The sequence below is a fragment of the Cryptomeria japonica genome, chromosome 10 (assembly GCF_030272615.1).
Source record: "Cryptomeria japonica chromosome 10, Sugi_1.0, whole genome shotgun sequence".
NCBI classification, from domain to species: Eukaryota; Viridiplantae; Streptophyta; class Pinopsida; order Cupressales; family Cupressaceae; genus Cryptomeria; species Cryptomeria japonica.
The window spans coordinates 726,780,255-726,795,666 of NC_081414.1; the positions used below are offsets into that span (position 1 = coordinate 726,780,255).

General features: G+C 36.3%; 1 protein-coding gene across 1 annotated transcript; it reads right to left on the minus strand.

Annotated features, from left to right (window-relative positions):
- Nucleotides 1–491: 491 nt before the first annotated feature.
- LOC131045525 (ethylene-responsive transcription factor ERF039-like) lies at nucleotides 492–1,094 on the minus strand. Its single transcript, XM_057979120.2, has one exon. It carries the CDS (start codon nucleotides 1,092–1,094, stop codon nucleotides 492–494), a length of 603 nt encoding a protein of 200 aa, XP_057835103.2.
- Between the last annotated feature and the right edge of the window lie 14,318 nt (nucleotides 1,095–15,412).

The following is a 15,412-nucleotide window of genomic DNA, read 5'->3' on the forward strand; positions in this document are numbered from 1 at the left end:
CCATACAAATCACATTTCCTAAGAGGAGTGCTTTTACTCATCTTGAGGTCAATAAACTACAGCAGTGTAAATGTAACTTACGATAATTGTACCTCGAAATTCGCGAGATAGAAATGGGCAGAATGCATTCCAGCTGTTTAACCAGCTTCAACATTGTTCGTAGTTTTATTTTTTTATTTTTTTTGTTTACATTCGAAAAGTTTGAAACTTTTTTAGTGCATTTTGTTGATCTATTCAAATGCCATGACTAGATAAGTAAATGGATTCACATTGACACAAAACAAATATATTCTTAATCCATATATCCGGTACTACATGAGTAATAATAGCAGAATGTTTCTAATTCCTGTACTAAACCTGATCTTACCAATGCATTTGTAACATTGGCTGTCCCGACTAAACCTTAGCTATTTTCTTCAATTCTCTATCAGATAAGGTCTCCCTATATTAACTTTTGCTAAATAATGATGCTTAACTATTTGCATAGGTTTTTATGTAAAATCCCAGAGAGATATAAACTGGTGATCTTGTTCCTGTTCTTCAGCGAATTGGTTATGAAAGAGGAGAGAAGACCCAAATGTCACTCCATCTGCCACGTTCATTAGCAAGGTGGGCCAATCAAGCCATGATTCGAGCACCTCCTTTTTGTTATCAGATCTTGCAACATCACCGGATTCAGCTTCATTACTGGCATTGTGTAGTGGGAGCTCTAAGTCTGGCAAAGCATTGGAATCATGATCATTGTTGTCGCTGGAGCACATATGGGGTACTTGTTCTTCTTCTGGTTGTTGGCAACTGGAACAAGAATATGCAGCTCGTACTGCAGCAGCTTGAATGTCCACTGCAGAGAAAGTTGCAGGGTGAGGAAGGGAGTGAGCCGATTCAGGAAAATTGAAACTGGCAGACTCTCCTCTTAAGGCTAAAGCAGCTGCATCATGTGCATAAGCAGCCATCTCTGGTGTGGGAAATGAGCCCAACCATATCCTGTTCTTCTTCATTGGCTCTCTGATTTCAGACACCCACTGTCCCCACTTCCTCTTTCTAACACCTATATAGATCGGATGCTTTGTTCCCTTCCTAGCTTCTTTTCCCATCACTATTACCAGGGCTCAATCAGATTGCACAAATTCTTCTTAAGGTGACTCCTAGTGAGAGACAGTTGTCAATCCTAAGAAATTACTTGCAGCAACTTGGACTCAACTTCATGGCTAGATTTTATAAAGAAGCAGAATTGAATGGGAAAATCACTCTGGCTAAACTTAGACCACTCTACTTAAATAGGTGATGCTTAACTTTAATCTCAGAACAGAAGAATAATTAATATTGCGTCAAAAATTTACCAACTAAAAAGTGAGAACATATATTGATATCTACCAATGATCTTACAAAGCATATTATTTTCTCCATTAGACTTTGATATTATTATTTACCTGGGTTGATATTATTATTTACTAACACTCAAATCTGTACAATCACATGGATAGACTTTGACAACTAAGATCGAACTAAGGTTAAATTAAATCACATCAAAATTCTAAACGTGTGGTACTACTATGTGTTGGTTGTGAAATCTAACCATCACATACGACAAAAACTCTTCATTTCCCTGTTTTTTAGTCTACAAAGTTAATTTGTAAGGTGTACAGAAAATGTCATGTATCATTATTTGGTGAACGACATAATTCTTGTTGTCAATAGATATTTGCCTCGTACATTTTTCTTAATGTCTTCTTTTTCTAATTGTTATTTGGTTTTCAATTTCTTAGCACCATGCAGTGATGAAATCACTAAAATGGGTATCCTACAAGTATAGGCACTTGCCACTAAGACCCGACTCCACCTATCTTTAAACATAACGATCGTCTTGTCAGATCAAAATAATGACTGGTAGCACAACCATACAAAGATGAAACCATAAAACTTTTTAGGTGATTCCTCATGTGATTAGGTGCAATCTTCGTATCAAATGAAATTAACTCACTCGTTTCCGTGGACAGCTGAAAGTACGTAGCAAATTAGGGTTTCTATTAAATAGAAAATCAGGTAACATGGTATAGATAAAAGTAACTCCATGGCTTTAAAATTTATCTATACCTAGAAGACATTCTATATGCTACTTCGACATTGAGTTCCAATGAATCAAGTAACACTTTTCCGGCTCAGCAAGGCAATATTAATTAGGAAATAACTGTATATTTAGCTTCAAAGAATCAACACACATGGCTTAGCTCGTTTTAATTGAAAAAATATGATTATTAATTTTCATTCATAGTAGAGTTTCAATGTATTTAATGTATATATAATTAATAAACTGTTATTAAAATAGTTGATTCTTAATTAATATAGATTGTAAGGAAGTAAGATGCTTTATTATATTATATAATTAATGTTAATATTTAGTAATAATTTATCAAATAAAACGTAAGAATAAAGAGGTGAAATTTAAAAGGAGAGGGAAAGGGAGAGGAAGGCCTGCACTTATTTAGTTTTTGGGATGATATTAACTTTGACTTATCAATTAACTAATATTTTTGAATGGAGGGAGGGATCAAAGGAGCGATGTAGGGGATGAGAGAAAGAGAGATCAAGAAAGAGAGACATGCTTATCTAATTTCTAGTGTGATGATGAATTTTATCTAATTGATTGACTAATCTAATAATAGAAAACCAAATTTTGAGATATAAATTTGGAGCTAAGATAATGGTACTTTAATAAAGAATATTTTTTTTCTAATGTTAATGACAAATCTATGTCATGCAACTTTGTCCTAGACTAAGCCACGCCATGTGATCAAGCTCAATTGATGTAACTTCTAGTTTCTAATGAACTTTTTAATACCCACTGTTGACAAAGAAATGTTCAAAAGCATAATTTGAATTGGAGTAGCATGGAGGGAAGACCTTCAACATTCTTGATAGAAAATAATTTCTTAAAAGTTCTACAAAAGTAGAAAGCAGCCAAGAAAACATACATTGCTAATAAAACTAGTGTACTACTAGGATTTATATGAGACCAAGACTAAGAGTCATACAACTATTACTAATTTATAGTGAATGGTTAATACTAATAATCAACATGTTCCAATAACATAAGACCAATTTAAGTCGCACAACATAGAACTAGAGGAAAAATATAATAAACATGGATTGACAAAAGAAAATGTAATTTGTGGTTTTAATTGGCTTATGGTTTTAAGTCTAAATGTCATTTATTATGGTAAATGAGTCAAATTGAATACTAAAATTATATGCTTATGACATCTATGCATGGTAATATAAAATAAAGGGGTAAAAATATAGGGTATTCAATAATATCCCATGAATGTTTCTCCACTTTGTTGTCTATGCACACCTACATGTGCATGCAAGAATTAAAAATAAAAATAAAAAAATTATCAAGGAATTAGTGCAAAATCTGTAGATTTTATATTTTGAGTATTTAGATATAACATGTAGTGCACTTTGTGCTTAGTTTTTAGCATGATTTCATTTATGTCCAATAATAGAGGATGACCCTATTAGTAGCAACAAGTTTATGAATTGACGCTAATAGAGGATCACTTTTCATTGCACCAATAATATTGCAGAATATGAAGCTTTGGTCATAGGACTCAGAATAGCAATCCAATGGAACATTACACATTTGCAAGTCTATGGAGATTCCCAGTTAGTCATTCATCAAGTGAATGATGACTATGCAACAAAAGATGAAAATCTTCTTCCCTACAAGCATATGGTGGATTTTTTAAAGGCAAAATTTGCTGATATCCATTTCAGTCAAGTTCCAAGAATCCAAACAAGACAGTAGATGCTATGGCAACTATTGCTTCCATGTTAAATATGCCACACAATAGGGATAGATGTGAATTTTTGGTCGACTAGTTGCTGTTGCCTTCTTTTGAAATTTCAACAGCAGATGTGATGTGTGTTCTTGTTGGTCCTAATTCCCCGTGGTACAATGACATCTATCAGTATTTGAAATCCCAAACCTTACCACCTAACCTTTCCTCTAACCAACGTCGAGCCTTCATACGCCAAACTGGCAAATATGTCATCATCGCAGACACACTTTACCATTGTTCCTTTGACCACACCCTCCTCAGGTGTTTTCATTCTGATGAGGCACAAACGACTTTATGCAAGGTTCATGATGGTATATGTGTGGGCCATTTCAATGGTCTGAGTCTAGCTAAAAAGTTGGTTCGTGCTGGATATTATTGGCCCACTATGGAAAAGGATGCTCATGATTTTGTCAAGAAATGCTACAAATGTCAAATACACAAAAATTACATTCATGTGCCAGCTCAAGAACTTCACTCTATCATATCTCCATGGCCCTTTTCTCAATGGGGATTGGATCTTATCGGCAAGATTAACCCAACATCTGTAAACGGACACAAATTCATCATCACAACCATAGAATACTTTACAAAATGGATCGAGGCTATCCCTATGACCTATATCACTAGTGTTCAAATTTCAAAGTTTCTACTCAATTATATCATATGCAGATATGGGGTTCCCCTTGCAATAGTCACAGATAATGGCCGTCCATTCAAAAATAAAGAGGTCAAGGAACTTTGTGAAAAGTTTTGCACCCAACACCATTTCTCTAGTCCTTACTATCCACAAGGTAATGGTCAAGCCGAAGCATCAAATAAAACCATCATTAAGATCATGAAAAAGGTTGTCAATGACGCTAGTCGAGATTGGCATGTACAGTTGAATCCAACACTATGGGCTTATCACACTTCCATCCGCACACCTACTGGTGCAACACCTTATTACTTGGTGTATGGTGCGGAAGCCATTTTACCCTTGGAAGTGGAAGTTCCCTCTTTGCGTGTTTCCCTGCAACATTTGATTGATGATGAGACGCACAGAGTCTCTAGGCTGCATCAGCTTGAGATGTTAGATGAGAAACGTCAGACAGCCCTGACACATTTGCAAGCATATCAAAACCATCTCTGTCGCTCTTATAATAAGAAGGTCAAAGGGTGACACTTCGAAGTGGGAGACTCGGTCCTAAAGGTGAACTCGAAGAATAAACAATCTACTGACATCATCAAAGGAAAATTTGAGCCTAATTGGGTTGGGCCTTTCATAGTTACTATAGCCTATGGTTCAGGGGCATATCAGCTTGCAATCCCAGACGGTGAACCTCTGTCAGATCCTGTAAATAGCATGCACCTTCAAAAGTACTGGGCATAGTTTTTCTATCACCAGTTCTTTAATATGATCCTGAAAAAATACAAAAAAAATAAAAATCAAAAGCTCAAAAATACAAAAATAAAAAAAAATTAAAAAAAGTCATAAAAATGAAAAAAAAAAAAAAAGAGTAAAGAAAAATAATTTGCCCTCTAGTGAAAACCTGGCAAATAGGTGCTTTGGGCAAGTACCATGGTGAAAACCTAGCAAACAGGCGCCATGTGTAAAAGACTATTGCTTCGTTATCTATCATGACTCTTAGTTGTACTTCCCCCCCGCAGGTTTATCATGATTATCCTTGCCCTAACCCAATGTTCTATTCTAGGCCTATGATTGGTCAACATCATTGTCTTGCATACTTAGGATTCTAGTCCTTGTGCATATGTTTTGGTCCTGGTCACTATATATGTCTTTCAAATTTTCATTGGGTGCACGCCCCTTGTCATGATCAATTACTAGAGTTATTGATGCGTGCGGACTGGAGCTTTCTTATCATATAATGTCTTGAAAAAATCCCTAAAAATCAAATAATGTCCTACAAAAATCCCTAAAAATCATATAATGTCATGAAAAAAATCCCTAAAAATCATATAATGTCCTAAAAAAATCCCTAAAAATCAAATAATGTCCTAAAAAAAACCCTAAAAATCAAATAATGTCCTGAAAAAAATCCCTAAAAAGTCAAATAAAGTCCTGAAAAAATGAACAAAAAAATTGTAAAAAAACTTGAAATTCCTACAAAGTGAAAAACATCAAAATCCAAAAACAATTTCTTTGGCATTTTGCATTTTGTCAATAAATGGTCCCCTTTGTGCATAGACAGATCACTGAGCATACATCCAATGACAATCAATCAAACATTGTGCTTTAATGAAATCATGCATTAATAGATGAACTATTTGACCAAGCAAGCATTCAACCTGACCACAATTGTCACATCAATCCAAATAGCATCAACATTACCATTGGTCCTTGTCAACATTATCATGGGTCTTATACAGGGTGTGGTATACTTAAAACTAGACTGTGTCCTATCTTCGATGGGGTACCGCATTCCCTAAAACCAAATAGCATGATCATTCTTGTTTTCCACTTTTGATAATGACGATCAGACTGTTTGTTTGACTTGGCTCAATTTGTGCATCTTATCTTTTTACTGATTTATCTTTGGCTTCAATCATGTTCCTATGTTGCTCGATGATGTCACTGAGTGATTTAGAGTGACTGGGATGGTTCATGGTCCCTTTCCTTTTTTGGTTGTGTTTGCTATTTGTGAAATGTTTGTCACAAACTAGGGCAACTATATCATTGGGTGTCTATGATAAGTACATTCGCTTTGTGAACGCCGCACATACCTCGATCCTTGATGTATGCACCCTAGGATGCTTCACTCATTCCTTGTGTGCGATGTGTCTGTCTTTTGCAAAAGGGGTTGTGTTCCAGCTCTGGCCTTCAATGCCATGATGCTCTGCATCCACTTTGCTACAATAAATAAAGGTTCTTACCTACTTATGTGCATTTGTGAAAGAAAGTTTTCCTTCATCTCTAACTATCCTATGTCTAATTTCTTCTTACTAACATTTCTTCTGTTAGTCTTGGTAGTCCGTTCGGTCTAGTTCGGTCATAAGTGCACAATTGCGCTTGTGCACACTCTCTTGCGCTTGTGCAGCATCAAGCTATGCCTATGTACCTTATACAAGCATAGAACATCTTTACACAGGCGCAAAATGCGCCCACACAGGCAAAGTTTTGCATTTTTCCCTCCCTTGTGGGCCCCGCCATGTCCCGCAATCAAGCAAAATTCATGAAATTGAACATATGGGTTTTTGAGCTACATAACACTGCTCCCATGTCATTTGGTTGTCTATAGGTGCATACACATTCCCCAAGGTGATCTTCCATTGGAATGTTTTCCATCTCTCTGCAAGGGTCCTTTTTCCTGAGCAACAACTCCTCCACTTTGGCTAGTGCAAATGAACTCTTTTCCTTTTCCTTGTCTCCTATATAGATCTTTGTTAGTACCTAGATGGACATGCATGCTCTCCATCTTATGATGGTTGCGGTCTTTTGTGTCTTCCACTACTTGTCCTTTGTGCATCCGAGCTTCGATTTTTGATCCGTTCGAACCTATTGTCTTTTGTCATTCTTATCGATCACTTGGCCTCTTTTCTGGATCTTTCTGGCCAATTCCTTGAGGGGGCATGCATATGTCATTGTTATTGTCTAGGGCATTTTCATTATTGTTCTTTGAAACAATGCTTAGAATCACATTGTCTCAAAGAGGGGCAAAATGTAGACGTTTAAAAATGGTCAACGCTTGTGGAGTCATACTTTAACATTTGCACATTGCCTTATTTTAGGGTTCTTGTGTTGCATTAACATTTCTTCTATGTTGCACACTTGGTCTTTATCATTTGTGAGCATTGAGTCATTCTTCTACATTCCTCATTTTTATTTCTTTCAAATTAGGTCTTGTCGATAGCAATCTTCAGTCATGATTTTGGTCAATCTTATCCTGTCGCATCATGGTGCATGCTCATTTATCATCATTTTGGACATCATCAATCCTAATTGATGATAGAATTAGGGTTTTGTCCTCTTGTCAATCTTTCAATCATCTTTATCTTGTTAGTAATCATTTGTGATTATCAACTTGCCAATCTCGTCATTTTGCGATCGATTCGTCATCGATCCTTGTCCTTGTCAATCTCATCATTTTGTGATCGATTCATCATCGATCCTTGTCCTTGTCAATCTTGTCATTTTGTGATCGATTCGTCATCGATCCTTTCCCTTTTCAATCATGTCAATTTGGATCGATTAGTCATTCTTCCTCGTCAATTGGCGCCTATCAATTTGATCTCCTTGTCAATCTTGGTCAATTTGTCATTGATTTTTGTCAACCAATCTCAATCATTTATCAACATTGGTCCTTTGTCAATCAGACTCATGATCGAACCTACATTAATTTCTTATTGTCTTGACCTAATTCCTTGTCCTCTTATTTTTAGGGTTTTATGATTTGTTCATTTAATCCTTTTCTTCTTCTTTGTGGGTTAAATAAATATATTTATTTAGTCCTAGGTCTCTTTCATGAATTAATTAATGGATGAAAACCTATTAATTAATTCACCTAATTTCTATTTCTCCTATTTTCTTTAATTTTTCTAATATTTCCTCTAAATTCATTCCCTCATTTTTCTCCTATGTTTATGCTTCCATTTGTTGCAATCATGGAAGCTATTTTCTCTCTTCCCTTTTGTCATGGGAATGGCATTTCAATCTTGTCATAATTTGTCATAATTTGTTATACACCTTGCATAGCAAATTGTCATACATTTGTCATAATTTTGCCATTCTTGATTTGAATTTCCTTTCAAATCTCTTCATGCTAATTTTGTCCTCTCTCCAATTTGTCTATAAATTGGATGATTTTCTTCAATGAATCAATCAATCAATCACATTTTTGAGTAACCTTATGCTATGAATTACATCTCTCAACAACCTACTTTCCACTTGCATTTTGCACTTGTAGGTGAGATCCACATCAAATTTGAAGGTGAAAGAAGAACAATGGAGCCACATGAAGGAGATATCTATGTTGGTTTTCTTTGATTTCATTTGATTTGAATATCTTGTCTTTATGTCTTCATTGATTGGATTGGGATTGCTTTCATAGTAGCTTTAGGTTTTGTGGTTGTCCTAATTGCTATTGTTTTGATGATTTTCAATTTTTTGATCTACAGAAACCTCACTTTCAGTCTTCATCTGGAATGCCAGTTCTTTGATTGCATCGATGGTACTCAACTCTTCAGTTACCATGATGGCTTCCAAGTTGAGAAAACATCTCTAAAGAACCTGCAGTTTAGGTAATAGGAGTTGTTGGAGCTCCTGCAAATCTTTAGTCTGGTTGCTGATCTCTGATTCCATCTTGGCACTCTGACACTGAAAATGATGAACTATTTTCCCATAGGTAGTGAATAAGTCATAGGGCCTCTTGAAGGTGTTGATATATCCCTGTAACTCTGATTGGAGTTGAGCTTTCTGTTTGAGCACATCTTCAAAAAACAGATTGGGTTGGCAGATTTTACTCAACAGTAATTTACCCTCATCCAGAGAAACACTGATATCATTCTGTTGTCTCAGTAGTTGTGTCCGGAGCTCACTCATTTTCTTGACTAAGGCAGTATTGAGTGCCTTTTCATGGTTCTTTCTTGCAGTTGCTTCAGCAACATCTTCCAAACATTGTACATGGTCCTCTACTATGGTACAAAGAAGTTTGAGCTTGGATAGAGAGGAGTCGGTACTAGGGAGGTTAGTACTGAAAATTAGACTGGTATGGGTGTCAACTACAATTTGTATGACATCCTATTCTTTCTTCTTCCTCAATTCTTCCAGTCTCTCTTGTGCAAGTTTGATGCCTCGAAGTAGCTCAGACTCATCTTGAGATTGAGTTAGACATGCAAGAGTTATATCGATAGGACTGGTGGAATCAACCTACTTGGTTTGATCACCAGTTGCCTTAGGAGTCTGCCCTCCTTCTTCGGTTTGGATCTCTTCTTGTTTTCTCTTCTCTTCTTCCTTCTCCTCTTCCATTCTTTTATTTTCTTCCTCCTTTTTCTTCTCTTCCTCTTTCCTTTTCTCTTCTTGTTTCTTCTCCATTTCTTCCTTCTTCTTGTCCACTTCCTGCTTTTTCTTCTCTTCCTCCTTCTTCCTTTCTTCTTCCTTCCTCTTGTCTTCTTCTTTCTTCTTCTCTTATTCTTTTCTCTTATCTTCTTCTCTCTTCTTCTCTTCTTCTTTTTTCTTATCTTCTTCTTGCCTAGCTTTTTCCTCTTGTTCTTTCTCTGTCTTCTCTTTATCCTGTTTCTCTTTTTTATCTATTTCATTGTCAGGAGTGACATCCTCTAATGAATCAACATCAATAGGGTCAACTTGTTCTATCACTCTTTCACCTTGACTCTCAAATACCTCATCTAGCTGGCCTGAGGATAGGTCAGGTTCTTGATTAGCCTTCTTGGTGGCTTTAGATACTCGGTGTATTTTGACAGCAACTTTTACATGTATGTGTGTGTCCCTTTCTACTTCAGAATTTTCCCTTCTAATAACCTGAGTTGCCTCCTTCTCATAAAGATGATGCCTTTGTTTTTGTCCATAATTTCAAATAATTCAGAATTTGAAGCATCAGGAAAGTATTGTGCAACATTTTTCTCCCTGATCTCTTGTTCTCTCTCAATGGTAATACGCCATTTATTATCCAAAGAATTATACAAAGATTTAGGAGTAACAGATTTAATCTCAAAAGGCAACCAATCATTAACACATAAATATCTAATGAACTCCTGTTCTACCTCCTCTTTCTCACTATCACTGGAATCATCAAAATTTTCCTTTAAGTCATCAAGCACTTTCCTCCTAATATTCTTTATTGTCCTCTAACAATGTATAATTGGTTTATAAGAAGAAATATCTATATTTATCGATGCAAAAGTTGCTGGTGCATTACTGGTAGACTTCAAGTTTTTGCTTGATTGCCTTGTCTTCTCTGTTTGAATCTCTAGTTCAGTGTCTTCTTCCTCCGGTGAGTGATTCCTTGATTTTCACTTCCTCTCGAATAATTTTGCCAGAATGATCTCAGGCTTCTTTTTGGTTGGTGACCACTTGGTCACTTTCGAACTGGCAAATGTAACCGATGCAGATACCAATGGCACTTCTTTTCCCTTTTTTTGCTTCGGTTCCTCAATCGATGTGACCCTCTCCAAATAGGTACTGGTTCTTTTCTTCTTTGCTTCCAGTGGTGAGGTAAGTAGGGTAGAGGCATACTTGATCAATAGGTCATTCACCACTTCGTACCCCATAGGGCCAACTACTTCCTTTCTAGGTTCCACAACTTCCATTATGTAGTCATTTGTTCTTATTGTGAAGCAGATGTCATCTTCATACCTCTTCACAATATCACCAAATATCCTCATTCTCTAGCTCATATTTCATTTGAATTCATCAAAATATTTACCTATAACCTCAAGACATGCAGTTCCCACTACTTGTAGACTCTCCTTAATCTATCTGGAAACTGGTAGGTCAAAAGACCATTTAACCTCACCTACTTTAGGGAAATAACCTTGAAAGTAGAAGAATAGACTGACCAGAAGTTGGCCAAATTTGAACCTTAGTTATTTGTCCTGTTTGATAGATTTCATGTTCACCAACAATTGCTTCTGTAAATAGGTACATAGGTCAAATTTAGTAGCTTCCTTCATCATCCTGTAAGCAGCATTCACCACAGCCGCGTAGGCAAAATTCATTCTGCTGGCATAAAATATTCTATAACCAATCACCATGCAACCATATTTTACCAGATCATCTATAATGGTGTTGACGGTTATTTCCTATTGGTCACTCACAGAACCAGTGAGCTCTATCATTTTATTTTTGGTGAATTTTCATAGAGCTGGTACCTCTCCAACATTGCAGAATCCAGTGATGACATGAACCACTTTTGGTGTGATGTCATGGGTCTGCTCAAGATACATCTTGTCACCATGCACTTTGTTGAGGATAATGTGAATATGTTCTTCTGTAAATTCTTCTAGAAAGTATACTGCATTGTGTAGTTTCATCTTCTCGAGGATGCTATACTCTGGTTTGATCTTCTTGTCATCTCCATAGAACAGACTTAGCTAGGAGGGAATCACTAGGAATCCTAGTTCTTCCAACTTATAGTCTATATACCCTAAAATATCTTCCTCAACAATAACTCCAGCAGGAATTTGAGATAGGGCATTGTATCTCTTTTTCTTTTGAAGAAACTCAAATGTATCTATAGGTGCACTAGAACTAGAATGCGATGCAGAAGCCATATCCAAATGATAAGAAATAATTTTTGGAAAATACCTTCACAATCTGAAATTTAGGTTATCTAATGTTTGAAATAGTTCACCACTTCGGTTTCTAGTTCACCGCTTAGTGTTCTTCACTAATTGTCTAAAGATGATTGCAAGATTTTGCACACGATTTCTCGAAATGCTAGAGAAATTTCTCTAGCTTCTTTTCTCTTGAAGATTCTTCTTTTGAAAATAGATAAGTGAAAATGATGATGAAAACCCTTTTAAACAAACTCTCACCTACCATAATAAATGCATCATCGCTAGGGCACAAACCCTAATTTTTCCTTTTACCACTTCAGATCTTCTGCCGACTGGTAGTTAACATATATTGGTAAAGGTCTTCACCAATATAAACCAAGAGTTTGAAATATTTCACTGATATGTTCCCCCTAAGCTTTTCTGAAGCTCAGTTTGTCAGTTCAAATACTTCCACACTAGATGCAAAAGTAGGTTCCTCCTGTGATTCTTCTTTTGATTTCTTTCTCCAAGTTTTATTCATTTCCACCTGAATGGTTTCAACATCAATCTTCCCTTTTGGAGTGATCAGTATATCACCCAATAGGTTCTTTCTTAGTTTGCAAGTTTTGGCAATGTTTTCTGATTTGTTGCAATGATAGCATACCATTTCAAGTGTTCTCCATGGTCCATTATTCATACTTCCATTCTTCCTTCTGCATGTTCTAGCAGTATGACCACTACCGCAACATATCAAAAAAGTTGCTTTCCAATTAGTTGCCACTTGATAACCAACTGACCAATGGTCATAGGTTTTGTACCGGTTGGGATTCCAGTTCAAAGGAAGTTCTGGAATAACTCCTTGAGTTCCTAGAGGATATCTCCCAGTGTTGTGTAAAACTGACCTGCATTCAAATTCTCTATGCCCAAACTTGTTTCATACATAACAGTTTCCATTGAATCTATTAGATCTAGGCATATTGTTTTGAAAATAAGAAAAATTGTTGTAGGCCTAGCTTGTACATACATTGGCAGTATGTCCTTCTTTGAGACAATTAAAGCAAACAGGTTTAGATTTTTACTTACCTTTATCCTTGGATGTCGGTTGCTTCTTTGATGCTTCAGCTTTTGTTCGAGAGGTCTCACCTTCCTCATACCTAGAGAAACCAAGTCCAGTGGTATTCTTTACTGGCTTTGCCGATTCTAGCTTTTGCTCTAGCTTAGCAATACTCTAATTGAATTTGGCACGTATCTCCTTTGACTCGGTAAGTTCCTTGGAAATAGTAGCATTAGATTCCATCAAGGTTGTATTCTCATAAATAGCCATGTTTAGTGATGAGCTTAAAATATGCTCATAATTTGGATGTTATGATAAACTTTTAAATGCCTTTATTGTTGTTCTTTCATGGCTATTCAAACTTTGTTGAAACCTTTTTATTAGGATATCCTATAGCAAGATACTTTTATATTCCTACAGCTCATTGTGTTGACTTGATTGCATTTATCACTCCGTTGACTCCCTAAAATGACTGGTATATCGTATACAGTTTTTGAATGATGAAGTAGATTTAAATGTGTGATTAATGAATAGATATCGTGTATATGCCATATGCCTTTTCTGTTGCCTGTTACCTTTTGTTGTAGGTTGTTGAAGAATGATCGAGTCAAGCGCAGCCGATCACGGCCTTGCAGTAAAGTCCATTTCCTGCACGACTTCGAGGGAGCTCCGGCGAAGACTCTTTGACCAAAACCATGAAAAAGAATTTTAATGACAGTTAATCTGGAAAGAGTGGAGCACTAGATTCTCTCTGGATCGGGTTGAACACATAAATTCATTTATGAAGTTTGTTCCTTGATTCGAGGATATATTTTACTCCCACGTCTTTCTTTGATGGAGTTAGTTAGTTAGTTAGTTGCTCTCCTGTTTTTAAATAAAGCTCTCCTCCTATGAGAAAAAAAAAAGAAGAGATGATAGATATAGTAAGATAGAATCAGAGTAGTAGATATCATATAAGAATCATTATGATAATGAAAGACAGAATCTGTTTAACCAGAGACAGAGTTTGTTGTTAGTTTCCATATCAACAAAACAATGTATGTCATTCTGTTTTTATGAATAAAGTTCAATGAAGTTCTGAGTTTAACATATGCATAATCAATAGATGCTTGCTAAGGGAGCCCACTTAGTAAGTATCTGTAGCTAGTTAGTTACTTGTTCTTTCTTGTTAAGCTTCAGTTTACTTTCATCTTTAAAGTTTTTATACAAACTCAGCCTTATATTGCTTCTGCAGCACAAGGAATCCATCACTGTACCTGTTCCTACAGCATAAGGCCAGTTCATAGTCTGTGTTTCAGTTGTAGTTATCATGATTTCTATTTAATCAAATCATGGTTGAGTTAAAGAACTTTGCATTACCTTCCTATAGCGTAGATAGAATTTCTTTCCAGTATGTATTTTTGCTAAGATTTGACCAAAATAAGTTCCTAGTGCATATATTTTGCTGCGCCATTTAAAGTATACGTCCCCTAGTTTGACAAGTAAATGAACGTCTACAGAGAGAGATATTGGTCACCTATTGGAATGCCCAATTCCCAAGAAAGATTTTACTGTGATTTTCATATCCTTTTGTGGGCGCGACCATTTTTGGCGCCATTGCCGGGGATGGCGTCTACCTAGGAGTTTATCAGAAGCCATTTTTAGCATTAGTTTAGCTTGTTAGTAAAATTTTCTAGATGCTTCAAGCCATTATTCATCATATTGCATGCATAGAAGAAGAAGAGACTCCCTAGGAAGGTTCCTCCCTAAAAATCTATTTATTGAACTGCCATTTAACCCAGCTGACAACGAACCTGAGGAAAATCCATTCGCTTTGTTATTCTAGCAACCAAACATGGAAAATAATCCACCTCCTGCATTTGAGTTTCCTATTGTTCCTCAGGAGATACTAACAATCTTAAAAACATTCCCTCTTCTTTGCTTCCAAATTTTTATGGCCTAGTCACAGAGGACCCAGAAACCTTTCTGTTTGAATTTGATGTCCTCTGTCGTAGTTATGACTACAACACAGATGCTCATAAACTGAAGTTATTTCCTTCCACCTTGAAGGAAGGAGCTCTCAAATGGTTCATGAGTCTGGGAAGAGGTGTCGTCGATAGTTGGGCGGCCATGCAGACGACATTCCTTGACAAGTATAAGGAATATTGTAAGAGCACCAGCAAAAGTGATGACATATTCTAAATTCAGGAGAAGGACGATGAAAGTCTGGAAGATTATATTTCCAGATTCTTGTTTTCACTAAAGAGGAACTCAAACCATACTCTCAATGAGGACTCTCAGAAAATACTATTTCTAAGGGGAATCAGTG

What these genes read in the sequence shown, in the direction of transcription:
- LOC131045525 (XM_057979120.2), bottom strand. Translation starts at nt 1,094, where the DNA reads ATGGGAAAAGAAGCTAGGAAGGGAACAAAGCATCCGATCTATATAGGT.